The sequence below is a fragment of the Scyliorhinus canicula genome, chromosome 1 (assembly GCF_902713615.1).
Source record: "Scyliorhinus canicula chromosome 1, sScyCan1.1, whole genome shotgun sequence".
Taxonomy (NCBI): Eukaryota; Metazoa; Chordata; class Chondrichthyes; order Carcharhiniformes; family Scyliorhinidae; genus Scyliorhinus; species Scyliorhinus canicula.
In genome coordinates, this window is record NC_052146.1 from 37,395,966 (window position 1) to 37,410,317 (window position 14,352).

At 42.0% G+C, this 14,352-nt stretch overlaps 1 protein-coding gene across 1 annotated transcript in view; it reads right to left on the minus strand.

Moving 5' to 3' along the window:
* Nucleotides 1-14,352, minus strand: part of LOC119978355 (rasGAP-activating-like protein 1) — a 398,828-nt gene that overhangs the window by 195,725 nt on the left and 188,751 nt on the right. Inside the window, exon 9 of the mRNA XM_038819933.1 lies at nt 4,405-4,520. Coding sequence (XP_038675861.1) covers nt 4,405-4,520 — 116 coding nt within the window. The remainder of the gene's footprint in view (nt 1-4,404; nt 4,521-14,352) is intronic.

Here is a 14,352-nt window from a genome sequence, read left to right on the forward strand (position 1 = left end):
GAGGAGAGGAGATTGGAGGGGGAGGTGGGGATGGAATGATTCTGGTGAGGCTAGGGGGGGGGGGGGGGGGGAGGAGAGAAGTGATGCCGACAAGGATGGGGGGTTGGGGGTCTGTGGAATGATGCCAGTGAGGATGGGTGGGGGTGTGGGTGGGGGGGGAATGATGCCGGTGAGGATGGGGAGGGGGCTCGGGTCACCCTGATGCCTGTGTGGTGTGGGTGGGAGTGAACTTTCGTGGTTGAAGGAGGGGGGGGGGGTGGTTCCCCCGTTGTGATGAAGGGTTGGGGGTTTTCCCCTTGTCTGCAGGGGGTTGCAATGTCCGTGGGGGGCGGGGTAAGGGTGCCTGTCACTTAACTTTGAGATCAGGGCACCTGTTAAAAAGGAGCCGGTCTTACTGGCTTGTTTAGATCCTGCACATAGCAGTCATGACACAAATCACCCCAACCTCCAAAAATATTCCTAAGTGTGGGTGGATTGCGACCTCGATCGCACTGACCCACCTGGCATGTATTGCTCCGGGTTTCCCTCCAGAGACCACAGAATATTTTCAGGAGAATTGGGCCCATTGTGTTTCGCCAAAACTAGTTTCTGACCTGCTGATCTGGCAACATTTTTATTCTTCCTTATGGTTTACATCTCACTTCCACTCACGTAGCTTCATAAAGGTGTACACGGAGGCGATTAAGCCCATCAAGGCTATGGCAAATTGTCTATGTCACTTTTTGATACCTCGGAGATACAGTTCTCTATTTCTTCATCCAAGTCAATATGATGAAAAGTTGGGGCCCCAGAATAGATCCCTGGGCAAAGCCATTTGTAACACTCTGCTAATCTTTGTCCCCATTCTCCGTCTCCTCCCATCCATCCAATTACAAACTACAATCAAAGGACTACCACTATTTCTGTGCACTCGAATTTTTACAAAAAATACATGTGTTGAATTGCGTCAAATGTCTTGGCCAGGATATACCAACTTTAGACATCCCCTTGACATCCTCAAAAGAGTCAAATGGATTAATCAGATGAACCATGTGTTAAGGAAACAAGAAAATGTAATATTTTTCTGTTGGTACTATCGCTGTCTTATTGTGGGAATCAGACTTTTGGGGGCTTGTGAGTATGGTAATTGGTGTAAGAGACAGGGGGTGCAATTTAACCAAAGTAAGGATCGTTTTGATACGGTAATGAATCAAGAGGAACTTCAATCAGGATTTTGCATTCGACAACAGGAGTAGATTTGAATGGGTTGCTTTTAGTTCAATGGGGATATAAGCAGGTTGTTAAAAAAAGTTGTAAGTAAGTAAAGTAAAGATAGAGTAAGTTTACTTTTACTTTTTATAAATCCTAAGAGCCTCAGTAAACAACAAATTTACCAATTCTGGGAAGAAAGCATATCTATAGACAGTGAAGAGATCAAAGGGAAATAACACAATTAGGGAAATACTGAAGCCCATGTGAGGAGGTAGTTGCTTAGATCTCCCAGAAGAATTATAAGAAGAGGGTGGATAGACTGGGACTTTTTTCCCTGGAGCGTAGGAGGCTCAGGCGTGATCTTATAGAGATCTATAAAATAATGAGGGGCATAGATAAGGTCAACATCTTTTTCCAAATGTAGGGGAGTCTAAAATTGGAGGGCATCGGTTTAAGGTGAAAGGGGGCAGATACAAAAGTGACACTTTTTTCACACACAGAGTGGTAAGTGCCTGGAATGAGCTGCCAGAGGCAGTAGTAGAGGCGGGTACAATTTTGTCATTTAAAAGCATTTAGACTGTTTGCATTTGCAATTGAGACATTGGCCATCGCATTAAGAAGTTCGGGGGTATGGAAAGGAAAAGTGCGGGGGGGGGGGGGGGGGAATAGAGCATAGGGTGTCCTTCTATGCCGATGATTTGCTGTTATACGTGTCGGAACCGAGTGTGTCAATAGAGGGACTATTGGAGCTGCTTCGAGTGTTTGGGTCTTTCTTGGGTACAAATGAAATCTTGAAAAAGTGAGTATTTTGTGGAGTCTCGGCCGGGTGTGGGGGCCGGGGGGGGGGGGGGGGGGGGGGGGTGGTTTTGGGGGGGGGGGGGGGGGGATGCCACCTCGTAGGGCACTTTAGGTACCTGGGGATGCAGGTTGCTCGGGAATGGGGGGGGGGGGGCGCTCCGCAGGTACAACAATTCTAGTTTGGTGGGGAGAGTGAAAGCTGATCTGGCGAGGTGGGATGGTCTCCCTCTGTCAGTGGCGGGTCGGGTGCAGGCGGTTAAAATGAATGTGTTGCCGCAATTTCTGTTTATTTTTCAAAGCCTGCCGATTTTCGCCAAAGGCTTTTTTCAGAGAGATTGAGGGAAGGATTATTTCGTTCATATGGGAGGGAAGGTGTCCAGAGTGAGGAAGGTGCTGCTACAGAGGGAAGGCAGGCAGGGGGTTTGGGTTTTCCTGATGTTACTACTGAGCGGCGAATGTGGAGAAGGTACAGAGCTGGGTCAGAGGGGTTGATTCCCAGTGGGTCAGAATGGAGGAGAGTTTGTCTAGGGGGTCGGGATTGAAAGCACTAGCAACAGCGCGCTCCCGATAGCCTCGGGGAATACTCAGGGAGTCTGGTAATAATAGCTTCATTGAGAATTTGGAGGCAGTTTCGCCAACACTTCGGGTTGGGGGCAGGGTCAAGGGAAATGCCGATTCGGGGGAACCACAGATTTGAGCAGGGAAGTGGGATGGAAATTTTCGGAAATGGGAAGAAAAGGGGATTAAAACACTAAAGATTTGTTTCTTTGGGGTCGGTTTGCAGGATTGAAGGAGCTGGAAGCGAAGTATGGGCTGGAGCAGAGGAAATGTTTAGATACGTGCAGGTTCGAGAATTTGCCAGAAAGGAGATACAGAGCTTCCGGTGGAACCGGCCTCCACATTGCTGGAGGGGGTGCTGACGACAGGCAAACTGGAGTAGAGGGTAGTGTCAGCGGTTTACGGAGCTATTTTGGAAGAGAAGGCACCACTGGAAGGGACCAAAGCAAAGTGGGAGGAAGAGTTGGCAGAGGATATGGAGGAGGGGTTCTGGTGTAAGGTGCTCCGGAGAGTGAATGCCTCCACCTCGTGCGCAAGGTTGGGGCTGATACAGCTGAAGGTGGTATACAGAGCACACCTCACGACAGCGAGGATGAGCCGATTCTTTGAAGGAGTAGAAGACGTGTGCGAACGTTGCGGGGGGGGGGTCGCTAATCACGTTCATATGTTTTGATCCTGTCCAAAGCTAGAGGATTACTGGAAGGAGGTTTCTAGGGTAATTTCTGTGTGGGTGGGAGGGTTGGTTGGGAGGGGGGCTGTGTGTGTTAATGGCGACTGTGGGTGATCCTTAATTCCTTTTTGTCATTTTTTGTGTGAAATGCGGGCTATTGATATGGGGATGAACATATTTATTACTGATTATTGTTTATTGTTGGTGGGTATAAATTTGGGAGAAAATGTGAAAAGGAGAATAAAAATATATTTTTTTAAAAACAGCATTTAGACAATTATATCGGAAAGCTGGGTATAGAGGATTATGAGCGAAATGCAGGAAATTGGAACTAGCTTACATAAAAACTGGGCGGCATGGACAAGTTGGGCCCAGGGGCCTGTTTTAATGCTGTAAACTTCTCTGACTCTATGACTCCAAGACAACAGGATAGCTGGTCAGAATTCCCAGAAGAGAGTGTGAACAAAGACAGACCTAGCGAGGCAGTTTCTGTCAGTATCAGAGGACATTCCAAGAGAAAACAAAGGCACTGTGTGGTAAAAAATTACTGGAATTCTATACATCTTAAAATCTGTAAGGATAGTTGCTGAAAAAGAAGGATAAGGTTAGCTCTGAGGGTAAGTTAAGTTAAGATCTGTTGGAACTGTTTTAAAGGACTTCTGGGAAACCATTTTGATGTTCAAGTGTAATTTTGTTTTCTGAATGCCTCAATAAATATTTACTTTAGTCTAAAATCATCACAAGTAGTCATCAACATCATTACCTGAGTTCAGAACCCCTCCTCATACTATACAATTTGCAAAAAAAAACATTTTGGCAGTTGTTTCATGTGCTCCCTTTGGAATTTGGGCAACTCCGCATTTACCATCAACCGTGGCGTAACACGTGCCATTAACAAAGTTTTGCTAGTGTTCTCTCTTCAGCGCATAATTGTTCATGTTGTACAATAAATTCCGCACAGCTAATGCAGAACGGAATTTTTATTTCCCAGGGTATTTCGCAGATGTCAATGGGGACGTAAGGACTGATTCTTAAAACTTTAACCCAGCAAGGGTATGATTTAGCAAATCTCCAAGCAGAAATCAGATTGGTTAACTGAGTTCAGATGCACCATTTGAACTGAAACTTGATGAAGTCAGAAAATATTTTTGTTTTTACGTTCACCGTAATGTTTTCTCATTACTCACTTGGCTGGGCGATCACAGGTTCCACCAAGAGGTCGATCAGCGGCTGATAGTACATAGATGGTAATATCCGATCTTCTGCCAACCTGATCTTTAATCGTAATGCTCCTAATTTACCCCTGTGAAAATATAGATAACATCATCGTGACATTGGAAAGAAACGCTGGTGCTGCCCATCTGGTGTGGCAACAAGATATTCCTGACTCTAGCAGGTGTCCTTCTCATGTAATTGTTCAGGATCTATTCATAAACGCTCAACAGTGTGATTTCAAGTACTGTTGTTGGGCATCTAGGCAATAGTGACCATAATACAATACACTTTAAGAGTATGACAAAAAACAGGTCAATAGATTGGAGAAAAGCTACTTTTGATGGATGGAATAGAACCCATGAAAATAAATGAGCAACAAAAGTGGCAAACACAATATAGACCAACATCGGGAACTATTGAAAGCAGTATTCAACAAGTGTGTAGGAAAAATATATTGCGCTAAAAAAGAGAGGAAATTAAACATTAATGAAACTCCATGGATGAATAAAGACAAAAAAAAATGACTGAGAGTACAAAAAGAGCCATCATAGACAGCGGATGATAAGACATTAAGAGAGAAGTTAAAAAATAATTAGGACAGGGAAAAGGTACTATGAAAAAATAATCAAGGAACATAAAGCAAAATAATAAATCTTTACAAGTACATCTATAAAATGGAAGGCTGAACAAGGACCAGGACCATTAATGAAGACAAGAAGATTCCACCGTTAGCAATAAAGAGATGGCATAAAGCACATAATTATTTGCTTATTAATAATAATAATAATAATCTTTATCAGTGTCACAAGTAGGCTTACATTAACACTGCAATGAAGGTACTGTGAAAATCCCCGAGTCGCCACACTCTGGTTCCTGTTCGGGTACACTGAGAGAGAATTCAAAATGTCCATTTGCCCGAACAAGCACGTCTTTCGGGACTTTGTGGGAGGAAACCAGAGCACCCGGAGGAAACCCATGCAGACATGGGGAGAACATGCCACCCAGCATTTACCAGGAGATGAAAAAAGTGGATGTGACATTGGATGATTAGATAAATAATGAGATCAGTGCAAATTTTAAAAAACGTTACATTAACTAAATTCAGCAAATTAAAGAGAATAAAATCTTTGGCCCAGATGGGTACATTTCACAGAATAAGGCGAGTGCTAGCAGAGACTTTTTTACATCAATTTAATAAGTTGTTCAGAAAAAGTGTAGAGCCAGTGGGCTGGTGGATCGTGTCATGTGAATGTCTCTTTAAGAAAAGTGTTATCAAATGGCTGCAGTGATGCCATTGTGGGTGCAGCTGGAATGTGATTCTGCTTTTTACTTTCGTTTACATTGGAAGCTGGTTTTAGCTCTGTGTTTTAGTTCCACTTTCAGTTGGAGAGCTGCATTCAAACGAGAAGGTGTATATATCTCTCTCTAAAGAATGCTCCAGATCACTTGATGATTTCAAAATAATACCTCTTTCTGTAGAGAATTCAAACCTACTGTCTTTGTTAAAAAGTGTTTTGGCTTATGAATGTTGTTAGGAAAGTTTCTATGGGTTACCTATAGAGTACTGTATCTTTTTGGGGGGTTATCAGTGTTGGTAGTTGGTAAGATGTTTACTGTGGGTTTATAAAATGTTAACTGGATCCATAGAATAAAAATTGTTTTGTTTAAAAATACTTTTAGTTCTCTGTTGCATCACACCTATAAAGTAGGCCCTTGTGCTCCCCATAACCAAAATCTATTCAAAGTTGTGGGTCAGGTGAACTCCATGATATACTTTGGTGTTCTCTAAACCCTGGCCCATAATAAGAGCGAATGTATTTCCTGTATTTAAGAAGGGGAATAGAACATATCAAAGGTCTTGTGACGCAGTGGTTAACATCCCTGCCTCTGGACCAGAAGCTCCAGGTTCGGGTCCCACCCCAGGACTTGATGGTCAAGGAAGGTGCGTTCATAAAGCAGTCAAACTGAGTGTGTCAACTTGCAAACCCTTCCAAACAAGCCAATGGCTGATGGTAAGAGTGGGAATGAGTCCTGGTCAACAACCCTTGATGTGGAGTTTTACCCCTCAAGCTATAAGCTCCTGGCGACAGACTAGTGACCTCTTCCAAGAATTACTAGCTGTGGAAGCAGACAAAGGTCTGGTCTGCCTTAATGCAGTAGGTACGGGAAGAGAATTGGAATAGAATTTGTCCAGCTAATCATAGACCAGTCAGGTTACCATCAGAAGTAGGAAGATTAATGGAATCCTTTCTAAAGGAGAGAATAGATTTTTAAAAGTAACAAATAGTCAGCATAGATTTAAAACTCGAAAGACTTGCATTTGTATAACACCTTTGGCAGCAGGGCATCGCAAAGCACTTCACAGTTAATTAAGTCCTTTTGAATTGTAATGTGAGACAAGGGATAAAAGATAAAAGTAAAAATCTTGCTTGGCCAACCTTATTGATTTTTTGAGGAGGTAACAAAGGGAGCAGACGATTGTAATACAGGAGATGTAATTTAATTGGGTTTTCAAAAGGCCCTTCGAAAAGGTGCCCCATACTAGACTAATGAATCAGGTCAGAGAACGTGGAGTCAGGGGATAAGTGGCAGAATGGATTGCTGGCTGACTTCAAGGCAGAAAGCAGAAAGTGGGGATTGTGGGATAATCAATATTGAGGCATGACATGAATGACTTTCAGAATAGACAAATTATTTAGCAAATTAAGTTCAACACAGGTAAATAGGAAGAATAAGGAAGCCACATTACTTGAAGCCACTATTACATGAGTCTAGGTGGGGTAGAGGAACAAAATGTACAAATACACCAATCCCTAAAAAGGCAGACTAAGTATTGGGGTTTATTTCTAGTGGGATAGAATTGAATAGTAAGGAAATTATACCAAACCTGTACAAAACCTTGATCGCCATATTAAAATGGATATAGAGACAGTGGAGAGGGTGTAGAGAAGATTTACAAAAGTGAAACTTGAAATGCAAACGTGTACAGAGACAATTACTGAGTCAGTGTACTCAAGAACATCTAGTTCAAGACTAGTTAATTTTATTATAGTATTATAGACTGTGGGTAAGAAACTAATGCTATTAAACTGGAACGAATACAAACATTTAAAAAAAAATTTAGATTACCCAATTATTGTTTCCAATTAAGGGGCCAATTAAGGGTTTCCAATAGCGTGGCCAATCCACCTACTCTGCACATTTTTGGCTTGTGGGGGCGAAACCCACGCAGACACGGGGAGAATGTGCAAACTCCACACGGACAGTGACCCAGAGCCGGGATCGAACCTGGGACCTCAGCGCCGTGAGGCGGTTGTGCTAACCACTAGGCCACCGTGCTGCCCGGAACGAATACAAACATGACTGACTTTGATGGTTTCTCCTCCATACTCCCTCCAGGCTATAGTGTCACGTGCTATTACTTGCCTGACTCCTACTGGTCGGAGGTTATACATATTTACACATACACTTGTTTATGCAGACTATTACATCCCCTTTTCTTGGGATTCTGAAGAAAAATATACAATACATTATTTCAGTAAATATTACATAAGATATCCATAACAATTTATTTACATCACGTACAGTTATATTTTCTATTCACAGATCCAACCGTTTCAGTTTCTTCTGTTTCTCGTTGACCGTCTCAACTTTGGTAAATCTGGTGAATCTGTGTGATAGTTCTGATCTTCTGTAGGCACACTTACTCTGGTTGTATCATTGTTCTGAACATCATTCTGTACATTGACATTTAACACGTTCACTGCTTGTGCCGGTTTCGATGAATGTAAACTTTCATGTACATCCTCGCCTTGCTGTTCCGCAACTGGTTGTTTCACTTTTAGGAATGCTCGTCTATTCCTCCTTAAAACTGGTCCTTGCTCAGTTATCACAGTATAGGACCTTGGACCTATTTTCTGCAATACCCTAGCACGTTTTGACCAGCCATCAGGATCCTCCACTCTCACCATAATTTGTTTCTGCTTCTGAGATTCTGTTTGATCTCTTATCTTCTCATTCACTCTTCGCTTTGGTAAGGCATGGCAGAGTTGTTTGTAGTTTCTGATTCCTCAGCATTTCTGTTGACCACAACTTAATGGAGATGTTCGATAGCTTAGCAGTGCTAAATATGGTTCATCTTTACTGTCCATAGCCTTCTTCAGTAATTGCTTGACTATCTGAACCCCGTTCCCTGCTTTGCCATTTGATTGTGGGTATAATGAACTTGACGTTACATGCTTAAAATTATATTGCTGTGCAAATTCCTTCCATTCTTTATTGTTGAAGCATGGCCCATTATCACACATTACTACCTCAGGTATCACGTGTCATGCAAATGTTGCTTTTGTGTTCATGTTTACACAATTTGCTGATGAGCTAAATAATTGTGCTATCTCTGGATAATTTGATTAGTAATCTACCACTGACAAATATTCTTTACCATGAAGGTAGAATAAGTCTATCCCAACCTTTTGCCAAGGAACAGACATATTTCATCGGTTCCTTTGCTTGACGATATTGATATCGTTGACAAGTGGTACACTTTTCTACCGTGTTCTGTATGTCTTTGTTTATTCCAAGCCAAAATACAGTATCTCGCACTCTTTGCTTGCATTTCTCGATTCCAAGGTGACCCTCCTAAATCTTTTGTAGTGTTTCCCTGCGCAGAGACTGGAATTACGATTCTTTCTAGCCTCGGTAACAAACAATTTGCTACACTTAGCTCTGATCGTATGTGATGATACTTGAAACATGAATCTTTCAGCCATCCATTGTTGAGATTATGTATCATCATTTGTAATACTTCTCTGTTTCTTCAATAATCAGTTTTGACTTTGCATCCAACACTGGTAGTGTTTCCGTAATCATATCTACATGAACCTGCACATCCTCTCCAAAGGAATTGTCATCTTGTGCTGTTGTAGCTCGAGACAACACATCTCCTACCACAATGTGATTGCATCTGTTGAAATCTTGGTATTTTTTGTTGGATCAAAAAATATTAATACTGGTGTGGTTGTTAGAGCTTTCTTTAATGTTATCCATTCTTGTTCATGCTGTTCTGTCCAAGTGAAAGTGTTCACTTTCTTCAGGGTATCTCTAAGACATGTTGTCTTTGCTGAGAGATTTGGTATGAACTTTCCAATGAAGTTGATCATGCCCAGTACTCCTCGTACTCCCTTTTTATCTGTATCCAGGCATATTTATGATGGCTTGTATCTTCATGTCAGCAGGCTCTATTCCTTGACTAGATAATCTGTCTCCGAGGAACGTTATTTCCTTTACACCAAATTGACATTTGGCCTCATTGAGCCATAGCCCATTTCTTCTGATATTTTGTAATATCCGAATTAGCTTCTCATTGTTGCTCTTGCGTAGAACCCCAAATTATGACGTCATTGACGTATACTCGAACACCCTCAATGCCTTCAACAATATGTTCCATCACTCTGTGGAATATTTCCGATGCTGAGATTATGCCAAAGGGCAAACGAAGAAAGCAATATCTGCCAAATGAAGTATTGAATGTACAGTACTTGATCCTTTCTTCATTTAGCTTGAGCTGCCAGAATCCTTGCGAAGCATCAGGTTTGCTGAAATATTTCGAACCAGACATCTCACTTGTGATCTCTCTTTTAGATATCGGATAATGTTGCCTTTTTATATTCGCATTTAAACCTTTGGGATCCATACATATTCGAAGATCATTGTTTCTTTTTTTTTACAAAAACCATCGAATGACCCAATTTGTTGGCTCTTCAATCTTGTTTATAATGCCAAGATGTGTCATCCTGTCTAATTCTGCCTTTAGACAGTCATGTAATGGTGCTGGAACTCTTCTCGTAGCATGGTTCACTGGTTGAGCATCATTTTTTAATTAAATCTTATAAGTGAAAGGTAAAACACCAGAACCCTGGAATATTTCTGGTAAAGCCTGTACAATGGACTCCACTGTGTGTGTTCAGTGAACAGTCAGTGCTATGCACTATTTTCACCAGTTCCAGTGCTTCACACTCTTCATCACCTAATAACAACTCACGATCTTCAGCTACTATCGAGAATTTTAATTTGAGAATTTATCTTAGCAAACGTGTACAATCCAAGTCCACATTCCCAGTTCCCAGTGGTCAATTTTCTGACCATAATAGTCCTTCAAGAAGGTTTATTCAATATTCTCGGTTTTAAATTGCATCGTCTTGATATCACTGTTGCTTATGAGGTTTTCTTTTGCTCTTGTATCTAACTTGACAGTGATAAACAATCGATTTACCAACAAAGAAACTGTCCCTGTGTCCTTTGTCACTGTTCCATTATCATTTTTACCAAGTTTTGTTCTTGTAGGCCACAGTTTATTATTTTTGGCTGTGTTGCCCTGTCTTCATCCAAGACACATAAACCGTGGGGCAGCACGGTAGCATTGTGGATAGCACAATTGCTTCACAGCTCCAGGGTCCCAGGTTCGATTCCGGCTTGGGTCACTGTCTGTGCGGAGTCTGCACATCCTCCCCGTGTGTGCGTGGGTTTCCTCCGGGTGCTCCGGTTTCCTCCCACAGTCCAAAGATGTGCAGGTTAGGTGGATTGGCCATGATAAATTTCCCTTAGTGTACAAAATTGCCCTTAGTGTACAAAATTGCCCTTAGTGTTTGGTGGGGTTACTGGGTTATTGGGATAGGGGGAGGTGTGATCTTGGGTAGTGTGCTCTTTCCAAGAGCCGGTGCAGACATGATGGGCCGAATGGCCTCCTTCTGCACTGTAAATTCTATGAATAAAACATGTGCTTTCCAAATTAATGTCATCAAATGGAATTAATTGATTTCCCTGAAATTACGTTTTTGCTTGTGAAACATTGTTTAACAACATGATTTTTTCATTTGCATTTTGAGGAATCTTTGCCATAAGCTGGACATTAATTTGAGAGGTGAATGTTTCCACATCTTTCGCATGTAATGGCTGCTTCTGCCAAGCATTTAAAATATCCGCCATTGCTGAGACCACGTTTTCTTTTTGAGTGCATCACAACATCTACAGCATCAGTATCGCTCCCAATTTTTTTCTCCGTAAGAGACATTCAGCACCTTATCATCATTTACTCCAAAGACAATTTGATCCCGAATCACTGAAGATTTCAAAGTCGCAAAGTTACACGTTTGTGCTTTTAACTTGAGGTCGGTAAGAAAGATATCAAAGGGCATGCCCATCTTCTGCGTGCACATTCTAAATATATATCACTCAAAAGTTTAATTCTTTCTCGGTGTGCAATGCTCATCAAACTTTTAATGGCGGCATCAAAGCTTCTGCTATCATACAACGGTATTATAAATCTCAATCGCCTGCAGGCCTGCTACTGCTATTTCTTTCATAGCTGTGCCTACAATCCTAGAACTGCTACATATAGTGTAAACTGTTGTTTAAATGAGCGCCAATTGCCATCAACATTACCGGATAGTAGAAGTTGTTCCGGAGTTTTTAAATCTTCTTGCACTGGTTTCATTTGATTTTGATTTGATTTATTATTGTCACATGTATTAGTATACAGTGAAAAGTATTGTTTGTTGCTGCTGTACAAACAATACATACCGTACATAGGGAAGGAATGCGAGACTGCAGAACTTGTGTTTTCAGAGATTTCCTTCGATGTTCCACGTTTCCCTTGTAGCACCAAATTTGAAGACTGTGTTCTTCAAATCATCACACTTCTGACCTGTAGTTTTGATTATAACACCTGGTACCATGTCATGTTCTTGTTCAGAGGCAATTGCCGAGTCAGCATACTAAAGAACATCTAGTTCAAGACTAGTTAATTTTATTATCGTATAAGAGACTGTGGGTAAGAAACTAATGCTATCAAACTGGAACTAATACAAACATGATGGTGTCTCTTCCAGACTCCCTCCAGGCTAGAGCGACACGTGCTATTACATGCCTGGCACCTACTGGTTGGAGGTTATACATATTTACGCATACACTTGTTTATGCATATCACTACATACACATCAGGAAAGGGTGAACAGGCCAGATTTTTGTCTTTTGAAAGAAGACAGCTGGGTGGTGACCTTAATGAGGTCTTTAAGATTATGAAAGGATTTAACAGAGAGAAGGGGTCCTCTTGCGGCGAAGAGCATAACTACAGACAACAAACATTCACCAAGAAAACCAAGAATGTGGACCTCACTACGAGAGGGAGCGGGTCAAATGCCTATTTCCGTTTCATCGGGTGGGACTTTATAGCCCTTCCCGCCAGTGGATCTTTCACCCCTTCGATGTCTACAGAGATTTGCAAGGCTCACCCTTCCTGCCGCAGGGTTCGTCTTCAGCAGGACCGGAGCATCCCGCTGGCAGGAAGGGACAGGAATTCCCGGCCATATATTCTATCACATCCTATGTAATTCTATGCAATTTTGCAGCTCCTTTTGTTAAATTGGATAATGACTTTGAAGAGCATTATACATTTGCATAATATTCCACCTCGTGACTGACTGTTGACGTCTTATCCTGAGTGTGAGGAACTTTGGATTTGTGTTGCAATTAAATTATAAAGACTTCTCCTTGATTCAGTTTGTACCATAGGTGCACCTACTGGGGGAATGAAGACAAAGAACTCCCATATCCAGCCCAATTTATTTTGGTGTGGGTTATGTCCTGTTCCAAGACCACAAATTGCTTCTGATGTATTCCAATACCTCTATTCTTTACAAAATCATAACCATGTTCCTTATTCTTGAGTTTAGGATTTTGTTATGAATGGCAACACAAATGTTTTCCCCCCCAAAATCAATGGAAGTGAGGAACTGGATGATCATTGAATTTTGGCCAGTTACAGCAGGTTCTATCTATCATGAATATTGAGGCATATTTAAACAATACTACCCAGTGCTAGATTCATGATTGTGATTCACCTGTGCTCCTTACCAAAAAAAAATGTATTCTTTCCTTTGGAAAGCAGGGTGGCACAATGGTTAGCACTGCTGCCTCACAGTGGCAGGGCTCTGGGTTCGATCCTGACTGAGGGTGACTGTGTGGAGTTTACATGTTCTCCCTGTGTCTGCGTGGGTTTCCTCTGAGTGCTCTGGTTTCCTCCCACAGCCCAAAGATGTGCAGGTTATGTGGATTGGCCATGCTAAATTGCCCTTAGTGTCCAAAAGGATAGGTGGGGTTACAGAGATAGGGCTTAAGCCGGGTAGGGAGCTCCTTCGGAGGATTGGTGCAGACTTGAAGCACCGAATGGCCTCCTTCTGCACTGTGGGGATTCTATGATTCTTATACACTTATATAAACCTACCGAGACAATTTATTGATGAAATGGTATCAGAGCAACTTCAAAGAAAAGCATCGAAAAGTATTTTTTCCAGTGAGACAGAACGTTTGTTTGTTCTACAATTAGGCATCAGAATATTCATTAAATACAGCTAGATTTCTGAGATGATTCAGTTGATAAATGCAGCCATACTGACCCAGAAGATTCAAAGGTTAATGCCCAGTCTTTGCAGAAATGCAAGAGCTGATCCACATGCACCTGGCTGGAGGAAGGTTGAGGGGGAAATTTAGCATGTGTTTTTCTTTCTGATCCAGTGGTTCTGCTGCTAATGAACATGGATGAAAGTCCCGTGGTAAGAGGAACTGCATTGCTCTTCCATCATGGAGCCATTTTTAAGCATGATTATCTATTTCCAATTTTTGGGAATGGGGGAGAATGAAGGGATCTGTTGTATTCCAAGAGACACGGGGATGAGGCTTTAAACAGATTCATTATAAACTCAAAAGGAAAGCCGCCGCGGCGCACAGCACAAGTGTTCCAGCGCGGAACAGAACACCTGGTCCGGGTCTGGGTGGTCCCAGTGACGGTTATCGCAGGATCCAAACCAAATTTAAAGTTCGGTCCGAGAATCGCGCGCATTTTCACCACCGGTGGGATTTAATTT